Genomic DNA, 14,758 nt, shown 5'->3' with positions numbered 1-14,758 from the left:
AAAACGGTTAATTTTCATTAAAATTTTCTGCATGTTAACGTGTAAATGGCTTATTATCTTAAAGTGAATTAACAAAATATTTTTCAATTTCTCAATTTTAATCTCAAATTTGATAAATATTGATAGACACAACCCACACAAAAAACTCTTTGGGATTCTCAATCCCAAAGAGCGTGTATTTTAGACTGATTTTAGGTACACAACCAAACTGAATGGAAGATACAGAGATTCCCCATGCGTTCCTTGCCCTCACTCCCTCCACAGCCTCCCCATTATCCACATTTCCACAGAGTGGCACATTTGTTACAATTGATGAAGCTACGTTGTGTAAGGGAGGACAATAATTTTCCCTCTACCCTTCTGAGTTCTCAGCTGAGACCCTGCGTAATAAAAGACGAATTAACAAGAGAAACCCAAACAGAAGTTTATTAACGTATGTACCCCATGTATGCTTGGGAGATACCCAGGCAAACTGGAGGAACTCTCCGAGGTGGCATAGAACTCACACCTGAACACTGTTTTAATGAGGAAAGGGTGTGTGTGTGTGTGTGTGTGTGTGTGTAGGCCTTTTACGGGAGAGTAAATGATTTTCAGGGAAGATGAATGGGTCCTTAGAAGACTAGATGGAAGACGAGAGTTTGTAGCAAAGCGTATCTGGGTGCCAACTTCTCATTCCTCCCCCTGTGCTGAGGCAGTCTACCCTGGTTGATGAAACTCCCGGAAGGGAGATTTGTGATCATGGAGCTCCTTTTGGAGGACCTGTCTTTAGGCTGATACGGTGTTCAAAGAAAGCCACTTCCTGCATTTGCTGTTTTTCAAGTGTCTACAATTCAAACTACTTAATACGCCAACGCAGCAGAGTTTGGGTTGGCATGAGCTCCCACACAGCTTTATTTGGGGGTGGCATGTTCTGCTACCCCCCTTTCGACACATCATTATCATCCAAGTCCGTAGTTTACATTAGGGGTCACCCTTGTGTTCTACGGCAGCAACTGTCAGCCAGGAGGCTGCAAGAGGCACACTCCGGGGTCACAAGAATTTTTAAAACCTGCAGGACCTGACTGTCTCGGCGGGGCCCTGACCTCTTTTCCATTAGATTGTCAAATAAATAACGGCTCATGCGATAGTAGCCAGCCAGGGCAAACAAATCAACATTACACCTATTTTTTTTGTTAGATTGGCAAAAATATATTTTGTCAGTGGGCCACAGAATTCTGGTAATTCGTTTATGTGTGCTAGGAGATGAAAAGGTTTGAAATTCGCTGTTCTCTGGGTTTGGACAAGTGTGTAATGATGCGTCCACCACTATAGTATCGGACCGAGTAGTTTCACTGCCCTAAAAATCCTCAGTGATCGACCTATTCATCTCTTCCTCCCTCCATCCTGACCCCTGGCAACCACTGATCTGTTTACTGCCTTCATAGTTTTGCCTTTTCCATAATGTCACGTCGTTGGAGTCTCAGGGTAAGTGTATAGTCCTTTCAGGACTTCCGCCAAGATGGAGGCGTAGGTGGAAACACTGTGCCTTCTCCCACAACCAAGTTTGAATACAACAAAGGTTTGGAGAACAAAGACACAGCCAAAGGACAGAAAATTGAATTATACAGAAGTCCGACTACATCTAACCATTCAACCGGGACGGTAAGAGGGGCGGAGCCAGCAGTGGAGCAGGGTCGGGCAGGACAGATCCCACGACCTAGGCGCGCAAGTGGCCTGGACCCAGTCAGGGTGCGGGGCAGACTGACTGAGGTCACACATTCGAGCACAGTGAGACGGACCACGCAGGCCCCAGGGGGCGAGGGCTGACGGCGGTGGCACACTCGCGTGCAGTGGGACGAAACGCGTGGGCCCAGTGACGGTGGCAGCTGCGGCACCTGTGGGGGCCGCGGCGGCAGGCAGCAGACAGGACAAGCGTTGTTCCTCTCTGACCCCGCCCCCACATATAGCGTCACAACCCAGCAACTGAGTTGCCCTGCGCTAGTGAACACCTAGGGCTCCGATCCTGCTATGGAACAGGCATGAACAGCCCAAAAGATGGCGCAAGAAGAACTCAAAGTCCCAATGCAGATAACTCTCAGCGACCGAGAAATTGCCAGCCTCTCAGAAGCACAATTCCAGACACTGTTTATCAGGATGCTCACAGAACTGGTTGATTATAATCACAAATTAGAGGAACATATGAAAGCTAAACTAATTGAAATGAGGGGATATGCACAGGAAACCAATAGTGATGGAAAGGAAACTGGGACTCAAATCAATGGAATGGACCAGAAGGAAGAACGAAACATCCAACCAGAAAGGAATGAAGAAATGAGAATTCAAAACAATGAGGAGAGGCTTAGAAACCTCCAGGACATCTTTAAATGTTCCAACATCCGAATTATAGGGGTACCAGAAGGGGGAAAGAAACAGCCATGAGTGGAAAACTTATTTGAACAAATAATAAAGGAGAACTTCACCAGTCTGGCAAAGGAAATAGACTTCCAGGAAATCCAGGAAGCTCAGAGAGTGCCAAAGAAGTTGGACCCAAGAAGGAACACACCAAGGCACATCATAATTACATTAGCCAAGATTAAAATGAAGGAGAGAATCCTAGAAGCAGCAAGAGATAAGGGGACAGTCACCTACAAAGGAGTTCCCATCAGACTGTCAGCGGATTTCTCAAAAGAGACCTTCCAGACAAGAAGGGGCTGGAAAAAAATATTCCAAGTCATGAAATCCAAAGACCTACAGCCAAGATTGCTTTATCCAGCAAAACTTTCATTTAGAATGGAAGGACAGATAAAGTGCTTCTCAGATAAGGTCAAGTTCAAGGAGTTCATCATCACCAAGCCCTTATTATATGAAATGCTAAAGGGACTTATATAAGAAAAAGAAGATGAAAAATATGAACAGTGAAAGGACAGCAAACACACAGTTATTAACAACCACACCTAAAACAAAAGCAAACCAAGAGGACAGCTAGATCAGGAGTGGAACCATAGAAATGAAGAACACATGGAGGGTTAGCAACAGGGGAGTGGGAGGAGGAGAAGGGGGGAGAAGGTACAGAAAATAGCATAGACAGTAGGTAGAAAATAGATAGGGGGGAGGGCAAGAATAGTAGGGAAAATATAGAATCTAAAGAACTTGAGACACGTGGTTATAAACTAAGGGGGGGAGAATGGTGGGGGAGGGAGTGTGCGGGTGGAGGGGAATGAAGGGGGAATAGAACAACTGTAATGGTATAATCAATAAAATATATCTATTTTTAAAAAGTATATAGCCCTTTCAGACTGGCTTCTTTTGCTTAGTAATAGGTACACATTAAAGATCCCTCCATGTTTTTTCATAGGCTGATAATTCATTTCTTTTTAGCGCTGAATAATGTTGCCTTGTGTGGATGTAGTATACTTTACCCGTTCACATCTCGATTACATGTTAAGTTTTGGCCATTATCAATAAGCCTCCTGTAAATATTTGTATGCAGTTTTATGTGGACGTAAGTTTCCCACTCTCTCCAGTGAACACCAAGGAGTGTAAGTGCCGAGCCTGACGGTAAGAGCATGTTTAGTTTTGCAGGAAACGGCCGAACTGCCCTCCGAAGCATTGCATTCCTACCAGCCAGGTATAAGGGCAGCTGATGCACAGGATCTGATTAGAAACACCTGATTGCTAAAAAATGCTAACATTGTCTGTGCCCTCACTCAGTCTTAATCTTTTTGCTGGTGGATGTCTTGTCTCAGTGTTGCTAAAAATGCAGTATCGGTGAAGCGCAAAAAAGCGAAGTTCAATAAAACAGGGTGTGCCTATGTTTACCAAAGAGAGAGAGAGAGAAGGGGAGAGAGAGAGACAGAGAGACAGAGAGACAGAGAACCTGTGGTGACACATCTTCACCAGTGTTCTGGACGTGGGCCATGCGAATGAGTGTATAGACATACGTCGCCGTCGCTTTAATTTGCATTTTCCTGATGACATACGAGGTGGGCACCTTTGCATATGCTTATTTGCACATGTGTATCTTTTTTGGCAAGGTGTATTTTGGATAATATTCCTTTATCAGATATCCTTTTTGCAAATAATTTCTCCCAATCTCTGGCATGTCTTCTCGTTCTCTTGATGGTATCTTTCGCAGAGCAGAAATGCTTAATTTTAATGAAGTTCAGCTTATCAGTTCTTTCTTTCATGTGTTGGGCCCTCAGTGTTATATCTAAAGAGCCATTGCCAAACCCAAGTTTATCTAGTTTTCCCTCCTGAGTTATTTTCTAGGAGCTTAGTAGTTTCGTGTTTTACACTTAGGTCTATGATCCATTTTGAATTCATTTTCACGAAGGATGTAAAGATCTGTGTCTAGATTCATTTTTGTGTGTTTGTTTGCTGTGGATTCACAGTTGTCCCAGCACCATTTGTGGAAAGACTGTCTTTGCTCACTGTCTTGCCTTTGTTCCTTTGTCGGGGACCAGTTCACTAGATTCACGTGGGTCTATTTCTGGGCTCTCTATTCTGTTCTGGTGACTTACTCGTCTGCTCTTTTACTGATACCACACTGTCTTCTTTATTGGAACTTTATAGAAAGTCTTGAAGTTGGGTAATGTCAGTCCTACAATTTAGTTCTACTTTTTTAAAAAAAAATGTATTTTATTTACATATTTTACCCTAACCCAAAAGCATGCTTATTGATTTTAGAGAGAGGGAAAGGGAGGAAGAGAGAGAGAGAGAGAAACATAGATCAGTTGCTTCTTGTATGCACCCCAATCAGGGACCAAACCCACAACCCAGGCACGTACCCTGACCAGGAATCAAACCCACGAACTTCCAGTTTACAAGAAGACACTCCAACCAACTGAGCAACTGAGCCACACTGGCCAGGGCTTGTTCTACTTCTTTACTATTGAGCTGGCTATGCTGGGCCTTTGGGTCCTCAGTTATTAAAAGTCTAAAGGTAGGGTCCTGAGATCAGAAAGTCGGAGAACTGCTATTATAGAGAAGGATGGGCAGACATGCATGTGAGCACGTTGGGTTTCTGTGCTATAGGAAAGAGGTAGAGTGTAGCAGAGAGAAGGCTGAGCTGAGTTTTGTGCATCCTACCTCCTTGGTCTGGGGGCCAAGCCAGCCTGTTGCTTTAGGGTGCAACTCTGGGTCCAAATTGAGATGTCGTGTGACACAGACATGACCCTGGTCTCAGAAGAGAATCCCAGAGAAGCTCAGGACATGAACTGTCAACCTCTCTGGGGCCCAGAGAACAAAGGGTACATTAGGGCCTTTTGGAATTGGTCTCGCACTTCCTGAGAAAAAGGTGGGTCTTGGTTGTTAGGGCTATCTATGCTTGTTGATCTTCATAACTACAATTTTTAACTCTGAAGAGTAAGCCATGTTAAAAAAAAAGAACAATCCCATCTTGCTCTGATCACCTACCACCCCTGAGGTGCTGCAGGAAACACATGCAAAGAAAAGGTGGAGCTTTCATCTCAAACCACAGGACAAGAGAATATATATATATATATATATATATATATATATATATATCCCCAGTCTGGTGGGCTTCTCCAGAAAGAAAGCTTTGTTTGCTGTTAAGAGGTCAGCTTATTTGCTCCCTCTGCTTCCTTCGCCCAGGCCACACCCCGGCCTCAGAGCACTCTGGCCCTAAGAGAGGCCAGCAGCTGACTTGGGCTGAGCTGAGGACTGAATGGGGCCAGTTGACCTCATCAGCTGCAACAGAATCCTGAGGGATCCATCTCAAGAGCAAGCCAAAGCAAGCAAGCCTGAGGCCAAGCTTTCCTGTCCCCGGGCCGTGGGGAAGCCCATCACCCTCGGGACCACCCCAGATGGCTTCCCATCTGTGAGCCATTTGTCGGACACGTCCCCAGACACTGCTCCGGGCGCTGTGCCAGGAGTAACAGTGCTCCTGCTGGAGAGGCAGGGCTTCTGTTCACCTCGGGGATGCTGGTGGGTTCAGAGGGTTCCTACCGGTCCAGACATCAGGCATGAGTGCTATTGTACAGGCAGAAGGTCTAGGGTTCTCATCAGGTTTTCAAAGGCAAGAGGAAGTTCTTTCTCAAAAACAGGCTGAGAGGCACTGTGTTAGAGGTCAGCAGTCATCACAGCTGCTCTGTTGAGTGTTTTCAAGGCGTTTGCTTACCGGCATCAATTCAACAAACAGCTGAGCTGTTCCCCACGCCTGGCTCCATGCTGAGGGCTGGAGATGCGACCGTGAGCGAGCCCAGATGTGTCTGTGTGTCGTTGAGGAAACAGATACAAATCAGACACTCCCACAAACACGTGTCTCATTTCAAATCAAGGCTTGCTGGTTTTGTGACAGATTTCACAGTGGATGTTTACTTTTTGTATGTCTGTTTAGTTTTCAATAGATAATGCATTCATGTTAAATTCAAAAGGATTGCACAGTGAAAACCCCCTCCCCCGCCCACCCCTGTCGCCCAGCCACTCCCTGGGGGCCATGCATGTTCTCCAGCCTGGTGAGGGGGCCTCCTGCTATTAGACCAGGGGGAGAAGAGCAAGCAAAACTGAGAACAGGAAGCTTAAGATAAAATCTGAAGCATGAACATAAGTTAACTAAGTGAGGGAGACTGGGAAGGGTTAGGGGAAGCACTCCAGACAGAGGCGACAGCTTGTGCCGCCGCCCCACAGCCGGAGACCTCACTGTGTATCAGAAGAACCAAAAGCCGAGGCTGGGAGGCAAGCAGCAAGGGAGGAAGAAGTCAGGGATGCTGTTGGGGGGCGGGGGGAGGGGGGGGGGAGGATACACCTCTATTGACTGCTCAGTGTTCTGACTTTTCCCCTAGGAGCCCCGGGAAACCACTGAAAGAGGATGGAAATAACCATCAATCACACTTGCACTTTGAACACGTCCCCCTGGCTGCTGTATGGAGAAGGGAGCGGAGGAGAAAGCAGTTGATGCGTTCTTGTTTCGTTCAGGTGAGAACGGAAGTGGGTGGGCGGTGCTGCTATATCTGTGCACAGCGCGTCCTCGAATGGCTTCTGTGTAACGCTGCTTCGCTGAAACACCCATGAGGTGCCCTGAGAACTGTTGTTCATATCAATTGGCCTACAGTAAAATTGCTTCCGTTATGCGGTTTTGAGGCCATTTCAAGACCTTTTCAATGGCGTTAAGCGAGGACGTACGGTCTACTGCAAGAAATGTATTGGTGGGCGTGGTTCTTGCTTCTGAAAAATGTCAACAAAGCATTAACTTTTTCACTGCCCTCGACTGAGTGGAAGAATATTCAAAAGAACAGCTTGCTTAGAGTGTGGTGAGCACCTGGCCGGATTTTGTCCGAGCCCGTGGCCAAACGGACAGAATCATGTAAAAAGGTGGGTGGGCAAAGGCTGAAGTCTCCTGGAGTCTTGCTAGAAGACCTCAGGTCCAGCCTCCCGCCTGAGCAGCCCTGCAGATGTCTCCCCTCTGCGGAGCCCTCCAGTGGCCGGAGGTGGCCGCTGTTGTCATGGGGTCACACAGAGTGACCGCGTGAGTGATGTTCAATGACGAAAACTCCGGCTGCTTGCAGTTGTTTGGGCATGTGCGCACTTCATTTTCCTTCTGGTCTCCTGCCTGCCCCCTCCGCCAGAATGGCTTACCCTGAGGAGCAAGGAGGCGCCCCCTGTGGGTTCGTCCGCCAGAATTCCGGCAACTCCATTTCCTTGGACTTCGAGCCCGACACGGAGTACCAGTTCGTGGAGCCGTTGGAACAGCGTTACAAGTGCGCCTTCTGCCACTCCGTGCTTCACAACCCCCACCAGACAGGCTGTGGGCACCGCTTCTGCCAGCACTGCATCCTGTCCCTGAGGTGAGTGGGCAGGTCGGCTCTGGCCCCAGCGGGCCAGACCCAGGCGGCGTGTCCTGGGATCGAAATGTCCTCTGTGGCCACCCAACTGTAATCTCGGTGGTTTTGGAGTCGCTGTGATTGGCCACAGAACCACACATAGGAGGAGGGCTCCCCCAGGGCCCTTCTCTGAGACCCTGCGGAGCAATCTTCACTTTTTGCCACCCACTTACTGAGCAACAGATTTTCACCTTTTGCTCAAATTCAGACCACGCCTGTTTTGCATGTCAGGGCAAATGCAGGAGCAGTCTGTGTGGGGAAGGTCCCGTGTCTCCCGAGGGCCTTTGATGCAGTGCCCCGGACGTGTCCTTGCCTTCAGGCAGAGTGGTGTTGCGTCCAGGAGGACACTCGCTGCCACGCGTGCTGTCCACTCCAGGGTGACTGTAAAACCTGGGTCATGCTGTGCTGAGGCAGAAGACCAGGAGAGACAGAAAAGCAGGCACTTGGGGCTTATCTAGGGCCAGTAAGCAAGTCGTATCCTGCCAAGGTTAGAAAGGAGGTTAGCACAGCAAAATCCAATTCCTTCGTGGGTTCGCTCATTCAGTACCTCTGTGCTCCAGGCACCTTGGCGATTTAAGCTCTGCTGTCCAGAGCTGAAGAGCTAAAGACCCTTCGTGGAATAAGACCCAGTCTCTGCCTTCTAGAACGTTCCCGTCTAGTGGGGCAGACAGGTTGTGGTACAGTGTCATAAGCAAAGGACTGCGAGGGAGCATAGGCAGGGGGCATTTAACTCAGTGTCTGGGGGACTCCTGCTTGACTTGTGTCCTGGGTGATGAATGGGAGGTTTCTGGGCAGATTGGAGAGGTGTGGAAACTGGGGCGTGGGGGGAGCTTCTGGGAGAAGGACATGGCATGAGTAAAGACAGGGCCTGGCCTGCTCAAGGGGGACTTCGGGAGCCAAGCGTGGCTGGGTTGCTGGGGCTGCTCTTGGAAGAGCCATGGAGGTCAGCTCTTAATTCTGGCTCTATTTTTATTCTTCTCTCCAGAGAACTAAGCGCAGTGCCGCTCTGCCCTGTAGATAAGGAGGTTATCAAACCTCAGGAGGTAAGAAAATCACTGCTTTGGTTTTAGCCGCTCTCTGGGCGACGGAGAAGCCAGTGTCCTGACTGGGTGTCGGGGTTGGAGCAGGAGCATGGCCCCGGGGGACCTCCCGTGGGGTCCGTGTTCCTCTGCTGAGGGGTCAGGTCAGACCCCACTCCTGCCGCTGCTGAGAGAGGCTTGTTTGGGTCTTTACCGACTCCTCAAGTTTCCCTCCTTCCTCCTTCCTACCCGCCTCCTACGCTGCGATGGACTCACTTGGAGAAATGAAACATCCTGTTTTCTGGAACTCATTTTCTCATCTGGTGAATCTCCCAGACTTCCTTCTGTTATTATGATGTTTAATAATAGCCTATTGAGGTATAATTCATATGTCATTAAATGTACTTTCCAAGCGGACCTGTTTCCGGGGCATATGCCCAGGGGTGGCATTGCTGGGTCATATGGTGACTCTGCATTTAACATTCTCAGCACCTGCCAGACTGTTTCCCAAAGCAGCCGCACTGTTTTATGCTCCTACCAGCAATGTGTGGGGGCCCTCATTTCTCCCAGTCCTTGCCAGACTCTGTCACTGTCCACCTTTGTGATGATAGCCTTCCTGTCACGCATCAGGAGCTATCTTGTGGTTTTGATTTGCATTCTCTAATGATTAATGACATTGAGCATTCGTCATGTGCCTGGCCATTTGTCTGGATTCTTCATAAAAAATGCCCATTCAATTCTCTTTCTCATTTTTCAGTGGATTATTTGTCTCTTATTGTTGAGTTCTACAAGTTCTTTATATATTCTGGATACAAGTCTCTTAACAGACCTATGATCCACAAATATTTCTCTCCCATCTTGTGGGTTGTCTTTCCATTTTCTCAATGGTTTCCTCAGAAGCACAGTAGTCTTTCATTTCAATGACGTCTTCCTCATATTTTGTTTGTTAAGCCACTTAGTCTTTGAGTGTTGTAGCCAAGAACCCCTTTAGCTAAGCCATGGTCCTGAAGATTTCCTCCATTTAAACGTCGTTTTAAGCTGTTTCTTCCTTTAACATTCTGTCAGGGGACATTCTAGCAGCACCTACACCAGGAGGCTCTCTGCACACCTGTCTGATGCACACGCTCTTCTCCGTGCTCCTGTGACGCATCCCGAGATGGGCTAGCGGAGGACGAGGCTGTCCTCCTGTCTGCCTCACCCACAAGGCCAGGGGTTGGCAGGCTGCAGCGTGGGATTCGTTGGGACGAATCCTGCCCGCCACCTGCTTTTGTATGGCCTGTGAGCTAAGAATGGTTTTTATATGTTTAAATCCCTGGAGGCAAGGAAAAGAGGGGCACACAGAAACTCTGTACTATTTTTGCAACTTCTTGTGAGTTTAAACTATTTCAAAATAAAATTTTTAATTAAACTAAGACTAATATTTTGCAGCATGTGAGAATTATATTTCAGTGGTCATAGATAACGCGGTATTGGAACACGGCCACGCCCATTCATTTAAGCATCATGTTCGGCAGGGTTGAATAGTTACCACAGAGACCACTGCAACGTGGCCTGCAAGCTAAGGACATTTACTCTCCGACCCTTTATGGAGAAAGTTTGCCTTGCTTCACACTGAAATAGCAAGTCAGCACAGCTTCAGTGACACGACCTGACACAAATCTTTCTGCTGGGACAGAAATCTAAATGCGTCACCCTTAGCCACAGCCCCACTTCCTCACCATTGATCACATGGGGTCAAGTTCACCATGAGATTCTCCTAGTTGCAGCTGACTGCTCTGGACATTAAATCACCTGGCTTAGATGTTTCGTGACCTTTCAAAATTATGTTTCTGAGACAGTTCTTTCTTTTATGGTGGTGAATCTGGTATTTCCATCTCACCCATCCTCTGGGAGTTTTCACCCGACTTCTGAGATGTGCCTGAAGACCAAATTAATAATACCTTTAGTCATGTGCCTCTAAAGCTTTGGTGCGAGGCCTATCACGTCTGTCTTTCAGGTGTTTAAAGACAACTGCTGCAAAAGGGAAGTCCTCAACTTATACGTGTATTGCAAAAATGCGCCTGGATGCAACGCCAAGATTATTCTGGGACGATTCCAGGTTGGTATGACTCACCAACAATATTTCCCTTTGCCGATTTCCAGTGACGGACATTGAACACCTTCTTGTGACAGGGGCTGGGCTAAGTGAGCGTGGGAGGTGACTGGGTTGCCCTCAGAGGATCCCTGTCTGGGACTCCTGCAGCCCAGCATGCCAAGGGCTGAGGCGTGAGTGCAGAGGTTTGCTCTGTCTGGAAGGCTTGCAGGACACGCTCCCTGTGCGAGACCCGTGAGTGCAGAGGTTTGCTCTGTCTGGAAGGCTTGCAGGACACGCTCCCTGTGCGAGACCTTGAATTGTGGGTTAGGGGCATTGATCCAAAAGTGAAGAGGTGAGACATCCTGGGCCAAAGGAACACTTTAGCAAGGACATGTCATTGGGGGGGAACTGTGAAAGGTTTGGGGTCCCTAGGGTTGGAGCCAGGGTATGACTGCCCAAAAGCATTTGCAGATACTGGGGGTTGGGGTGGGGGTGTTTCCCAGCAGCTGTGGGCCCTCAGCCTTTTATCAGAATCTTTGATCTAAGGCAGATAACAGACCAGAGCAGAGAGAGGATGGAGTTTAAACGTGAAGCAGTGTTAGGAGATCCAAACAAACAAGGCGTGGGGAAGTGAAGGCAGTCGGCTCTCCCTCAGATGGGACTGTCCTCCCTGGCTCTTCCATCCAGCAGGGGAAGCTTGCGACATTCAAGGCCGGAACTGTGGCTGTGCCACAGCAGGCCCCAGTCGGGTTTGCTCACACTGTGAATGAATAAGACGCAGGCACGTCAAGCTTCCAGGGAATTGCTTGGAGGCTGCTCAGACTTTCCACTCCCACCCACACATTTGGGAACAAATTTCAGGTGATTCAGTCTTTTCTCCTTCCTGCCGCCAAACCCCCCAGGCACTGAGCTGATAAATGTGTAAATGATTTCCTTGTTAACCCAGGGAGTTCTTTCGGAGGGACGTGTACTTTGTTGTGTTTTTCTGTAGCAGCCCCTGGCGGTCTGTTCCCATAGTCAGCTCCCAGAGTGGGGCCTCTTTTCCGACTTTGTTGTCTTGCCACTAAGCCTGAAAAGGAAAGGCAACTCAAATGGACCACTGATCAGCTTTGGTGACCAGGTCACCAGCTTCTAGGGAACAGGGGCTGCTTTCTTTCCACCTGTTCCTTTTACATCGCCCCTCGCTTGCGAAATAAGGGGTGGGATCTCACAGGTAGCAGTCTTGGAAGGCTGACTATTTGAGTGAGTTGAGTGAGTTTTGAATAACATGTGGATTTAAAAAATATATATATATATATATATTATTGATTATTCTATTACAGGTGTACCAATTTTTTCCCTTTTGCCCCCGTCCGCCTGATGCCCCCCTCCCCTCCAACAACCCTCCCCCTCAGTTCATGTCCATGGGTGGTGCATATAAGTTCTTTGGCTTCTCCATTTCCTATGCTATTCTTAACTGCCCTGCCTACAGGGCAAGTTAATTTGTAGGTACAATTATTTTTTGTACCTACCAATTATGCTTCTTAATCCCAGCACCTTTTCCCCCATTCTCCCCATTCCCCCTTCCAGCAGATAACCCTCCAAATGATCTCCATATATGATTCTCTTCCTGTTCTGGTTGATTGCTTAGTTTGTTTCTTTAGATTCAGTTGTTGATTGTTGCAAATTTGTTGCCATATTAATGTTTGTAGTTTTGATCTTCTTTTCCTTAAATAAGTCGCTTTAACATTTCATGTAATAATGGCTTGGTGATGATGAAATGCTTTAGCTTTACTTTCAATTCTAAATGATAGCTTTGCAGAATGCTTTTCATCACTTTGAATACTTCTTGCCAGTCTCTTTTGGCCTCTAAAGTTTCTGTTGAGAAATCAGCTGACAGTCTTATGGGAACTCCTTTGTTGGTAACTCTCTGCTTTTCTCTTGCTGCGTTTAAGAGTCTCTCTTCCTCTTTAATCTTGTCATTTTAATTATGATGTGTCTTGGTGTGGTCCTCTTTGGGTCCAACTTGTTTGGGACTCTCTGTGCTTCTTGACTTTTATGTCTCTATTTCCTTCACCAAATTAGGGAAGTTTTCTTTCATTATTTTTTCGAGCAAATGTTCAGTTTCTTGCTCCTTCTCTTCTCCTCCTGGCATCCTTATGATTCAGATGTTGGCATGTTTAGAGATGTCCCAGAGGCATCTTATACTATCCTTTTTTTTAATTCTTTTTTTTTCTTGCTGTTCTGGTTGAGTGCTTATTTCTTCTTTATGTTCCAAATTGTTGATTTGAATCCCAGCTTCATCCCCTCCACTGTTGGTTCCCTATAGATTTTTCCTTAATTTCACTTAGTGTGACCTTCATTTCTTCCTGGATGGTTTTTTTTTTTAAATTTTGTTGCCGTATTCGATGAGTTCTCTGAGCATCCTGATCATCAGTGTTTTGAGCTCTGCATCTGGTAAGTTAGTTGTCTCCGTTTTGTTTAGTTCTTTTTCTGGGGTTTTGTTCTATTCTTTCATTTGGGCCATATTTCTTGGTCCTCTCAATTTGACAGCCTCCCTGTGTTTGTGTCTGTGTGTTAAGTAGAGCTGCTTTGACCCTCTGTCTTAGTAGTGTGGCCTGTTGTAGAAAAAGCACCTGTAAATTGTGTGGAGCAGAGCCTTAGGTAATAGCCAGGGAGGGGCAGGGCAACCTGTTTCACTGCTTTGCAGCTCTGTATTGGGGCAGGACTTGGAGAGGGGACAGCGCCACTGCCTGGCTTCTGGAGGTTTGCCTGGCACTGGCCCTGTGTAGCTGGTGCCCTTCCAGCTGTTGCCATGGTGCTGAATCCCAGAGAGGGTGGGTCTGCATACGTTTTAAGTACTTGCAGGCCCTTTAAGCCGAGTCTTCTGAAAATCTTGCCGTTCTGCTGCTGCCCCAACTCCCACTGGTTTTTATAGCCAGAAGTTGTGGGGATTTATCTTCCTGGCACTGGAACCCTGGGTTGAGAGGTCTTGCCTGGGGCTGGGATCATTCACTCCCAAGGTATCCTTCCCAATTTTTATCCACCACACACAAATGTGGGACCACCCTTTCTGCTGCCTCCTTGTCCCCACCCCTTGCACCCCTCTCCACATCTCCGCCCGTCCTACCCATCTAACGAATGTGGCTTCTTTAAATCCCCGCTTGTCAGACTTCCATACAGCTTGATTTTCTGCTAGTTCTGCATGTTGTTTCGAGGTCTAGCTGTAATTCTTTCTGTGGTTGTGTGAGGAGGCCAAACATGTTTGCCTATGCCTCCATCTTGACCGGAAGTGAATAAGGTGTGGATTTCATTTGTCATCACCGTTTGTTTCTTACTAACAGAGGCAAAGGAAAACAGCTGTAATATTTACCTCCTATGGAAAAACTCTTTGCCATTTTTTTCCTTCGAAGAAGGGGCCAGCAAACTGTTTGTGTCGAGAGCTAGACAGCAGGTATTTTAGGTTTAGCAGGACATACAGTCTCTGTCACGATGGCTCAGTGTTCCCATTTTAGAAGGAAGGCAGCCATAGATCTTATGTGAACAAATAGGTAACTGGCTATTCTCCAGTAAAACTTTATTTACCAGAACAAGTAGCAGGCCAGGTTGGCCCAAGGGCCATAGCTTACCAACCCTGTTCTAAAGGATTTTAAAGTTCACTAGGAGTTTGACAAGTTGTCAGAACCACAGTAACTTACAGTCATTCAAAGGTTTTGTTAAAATATGCCTCTTTTCATAAATCTCTAATGTGAAGACAGCCAGAATGAACACTGTTTATGTCATTATTCTCTTATATGCTAGTTAAAAACACTTCCCGTCCTTATGAGAATGACCATCCCCACCTTCTTGTGGACCTGTGGTCCCAG

At 47.2% G+C, this 14,758-nt stretch overlaps 1 protein-coding gene across 5 annotated transcripts in view; it reads left to right on the top strand.

Annotated features, from left to right (window-relative positions):
• TRAF5 (TNF receptor associated factor 5) overlaps positions 1-14,758 on the top strand; it is a 49,308-nt gene that overhangs the window by 21,214 nt on the left and 13,336 nt on the right. The window contains exons 2-6 of one of the 5 annotated variants that reach the window (XM_037070987.1): positions 6,338-6,455; positions 6,783-6,915; positions 7,566-7,784; positions 8,806-8,863; positions 10,836-10,937. In XM_037070987.1, the coding sequence (XP_036926882.1) occupies positions 7,567-7,784; positions 8,806-8,863; positions 10,836-10,937 (378 nt within the window). In that variant the 5' untranslated portion in view covers positions 6,338-6,455; positions 6,783-6,915; position 7,566. Of the gene's footprint in view, positions 1-5,587; positions 5,819-6,337; positions 6,456-6,782; positions 6,916-7,028; positions 7,785-8,805; positions 8,864-10,835; positions 10,938-14,758 lie in introns of those variants that run through there. The other 4 variants (XM_037070989.1, XM_037070988.1, XM_037070990.1 and 1 more) reach the window with 4 other exon arrangements.

The sequence above is a fragment of the Sturnira hondurensis genome, unplaced genomic scaffold (assembly GCF_014824575.4).
Source record: "Sturnira hondurensis isolate 20B ecotype Veracruz unplaced genomic scaffold, ASM1482457v3 Scaffold0019216, whole genome shotgun sequence".
In the NCBI taxonomy this organism is placed as follows: Eukaryota; Metazoa; Chordata; class Mammalia; order Chiroptera; family Phyllostomidae; genus Sturnira; species Sturnira hondurensis.
Note: the sequence above shows the minus strand (reverse complement) of the source record. Positions and strands in the feature narration are given on the sequence as shown.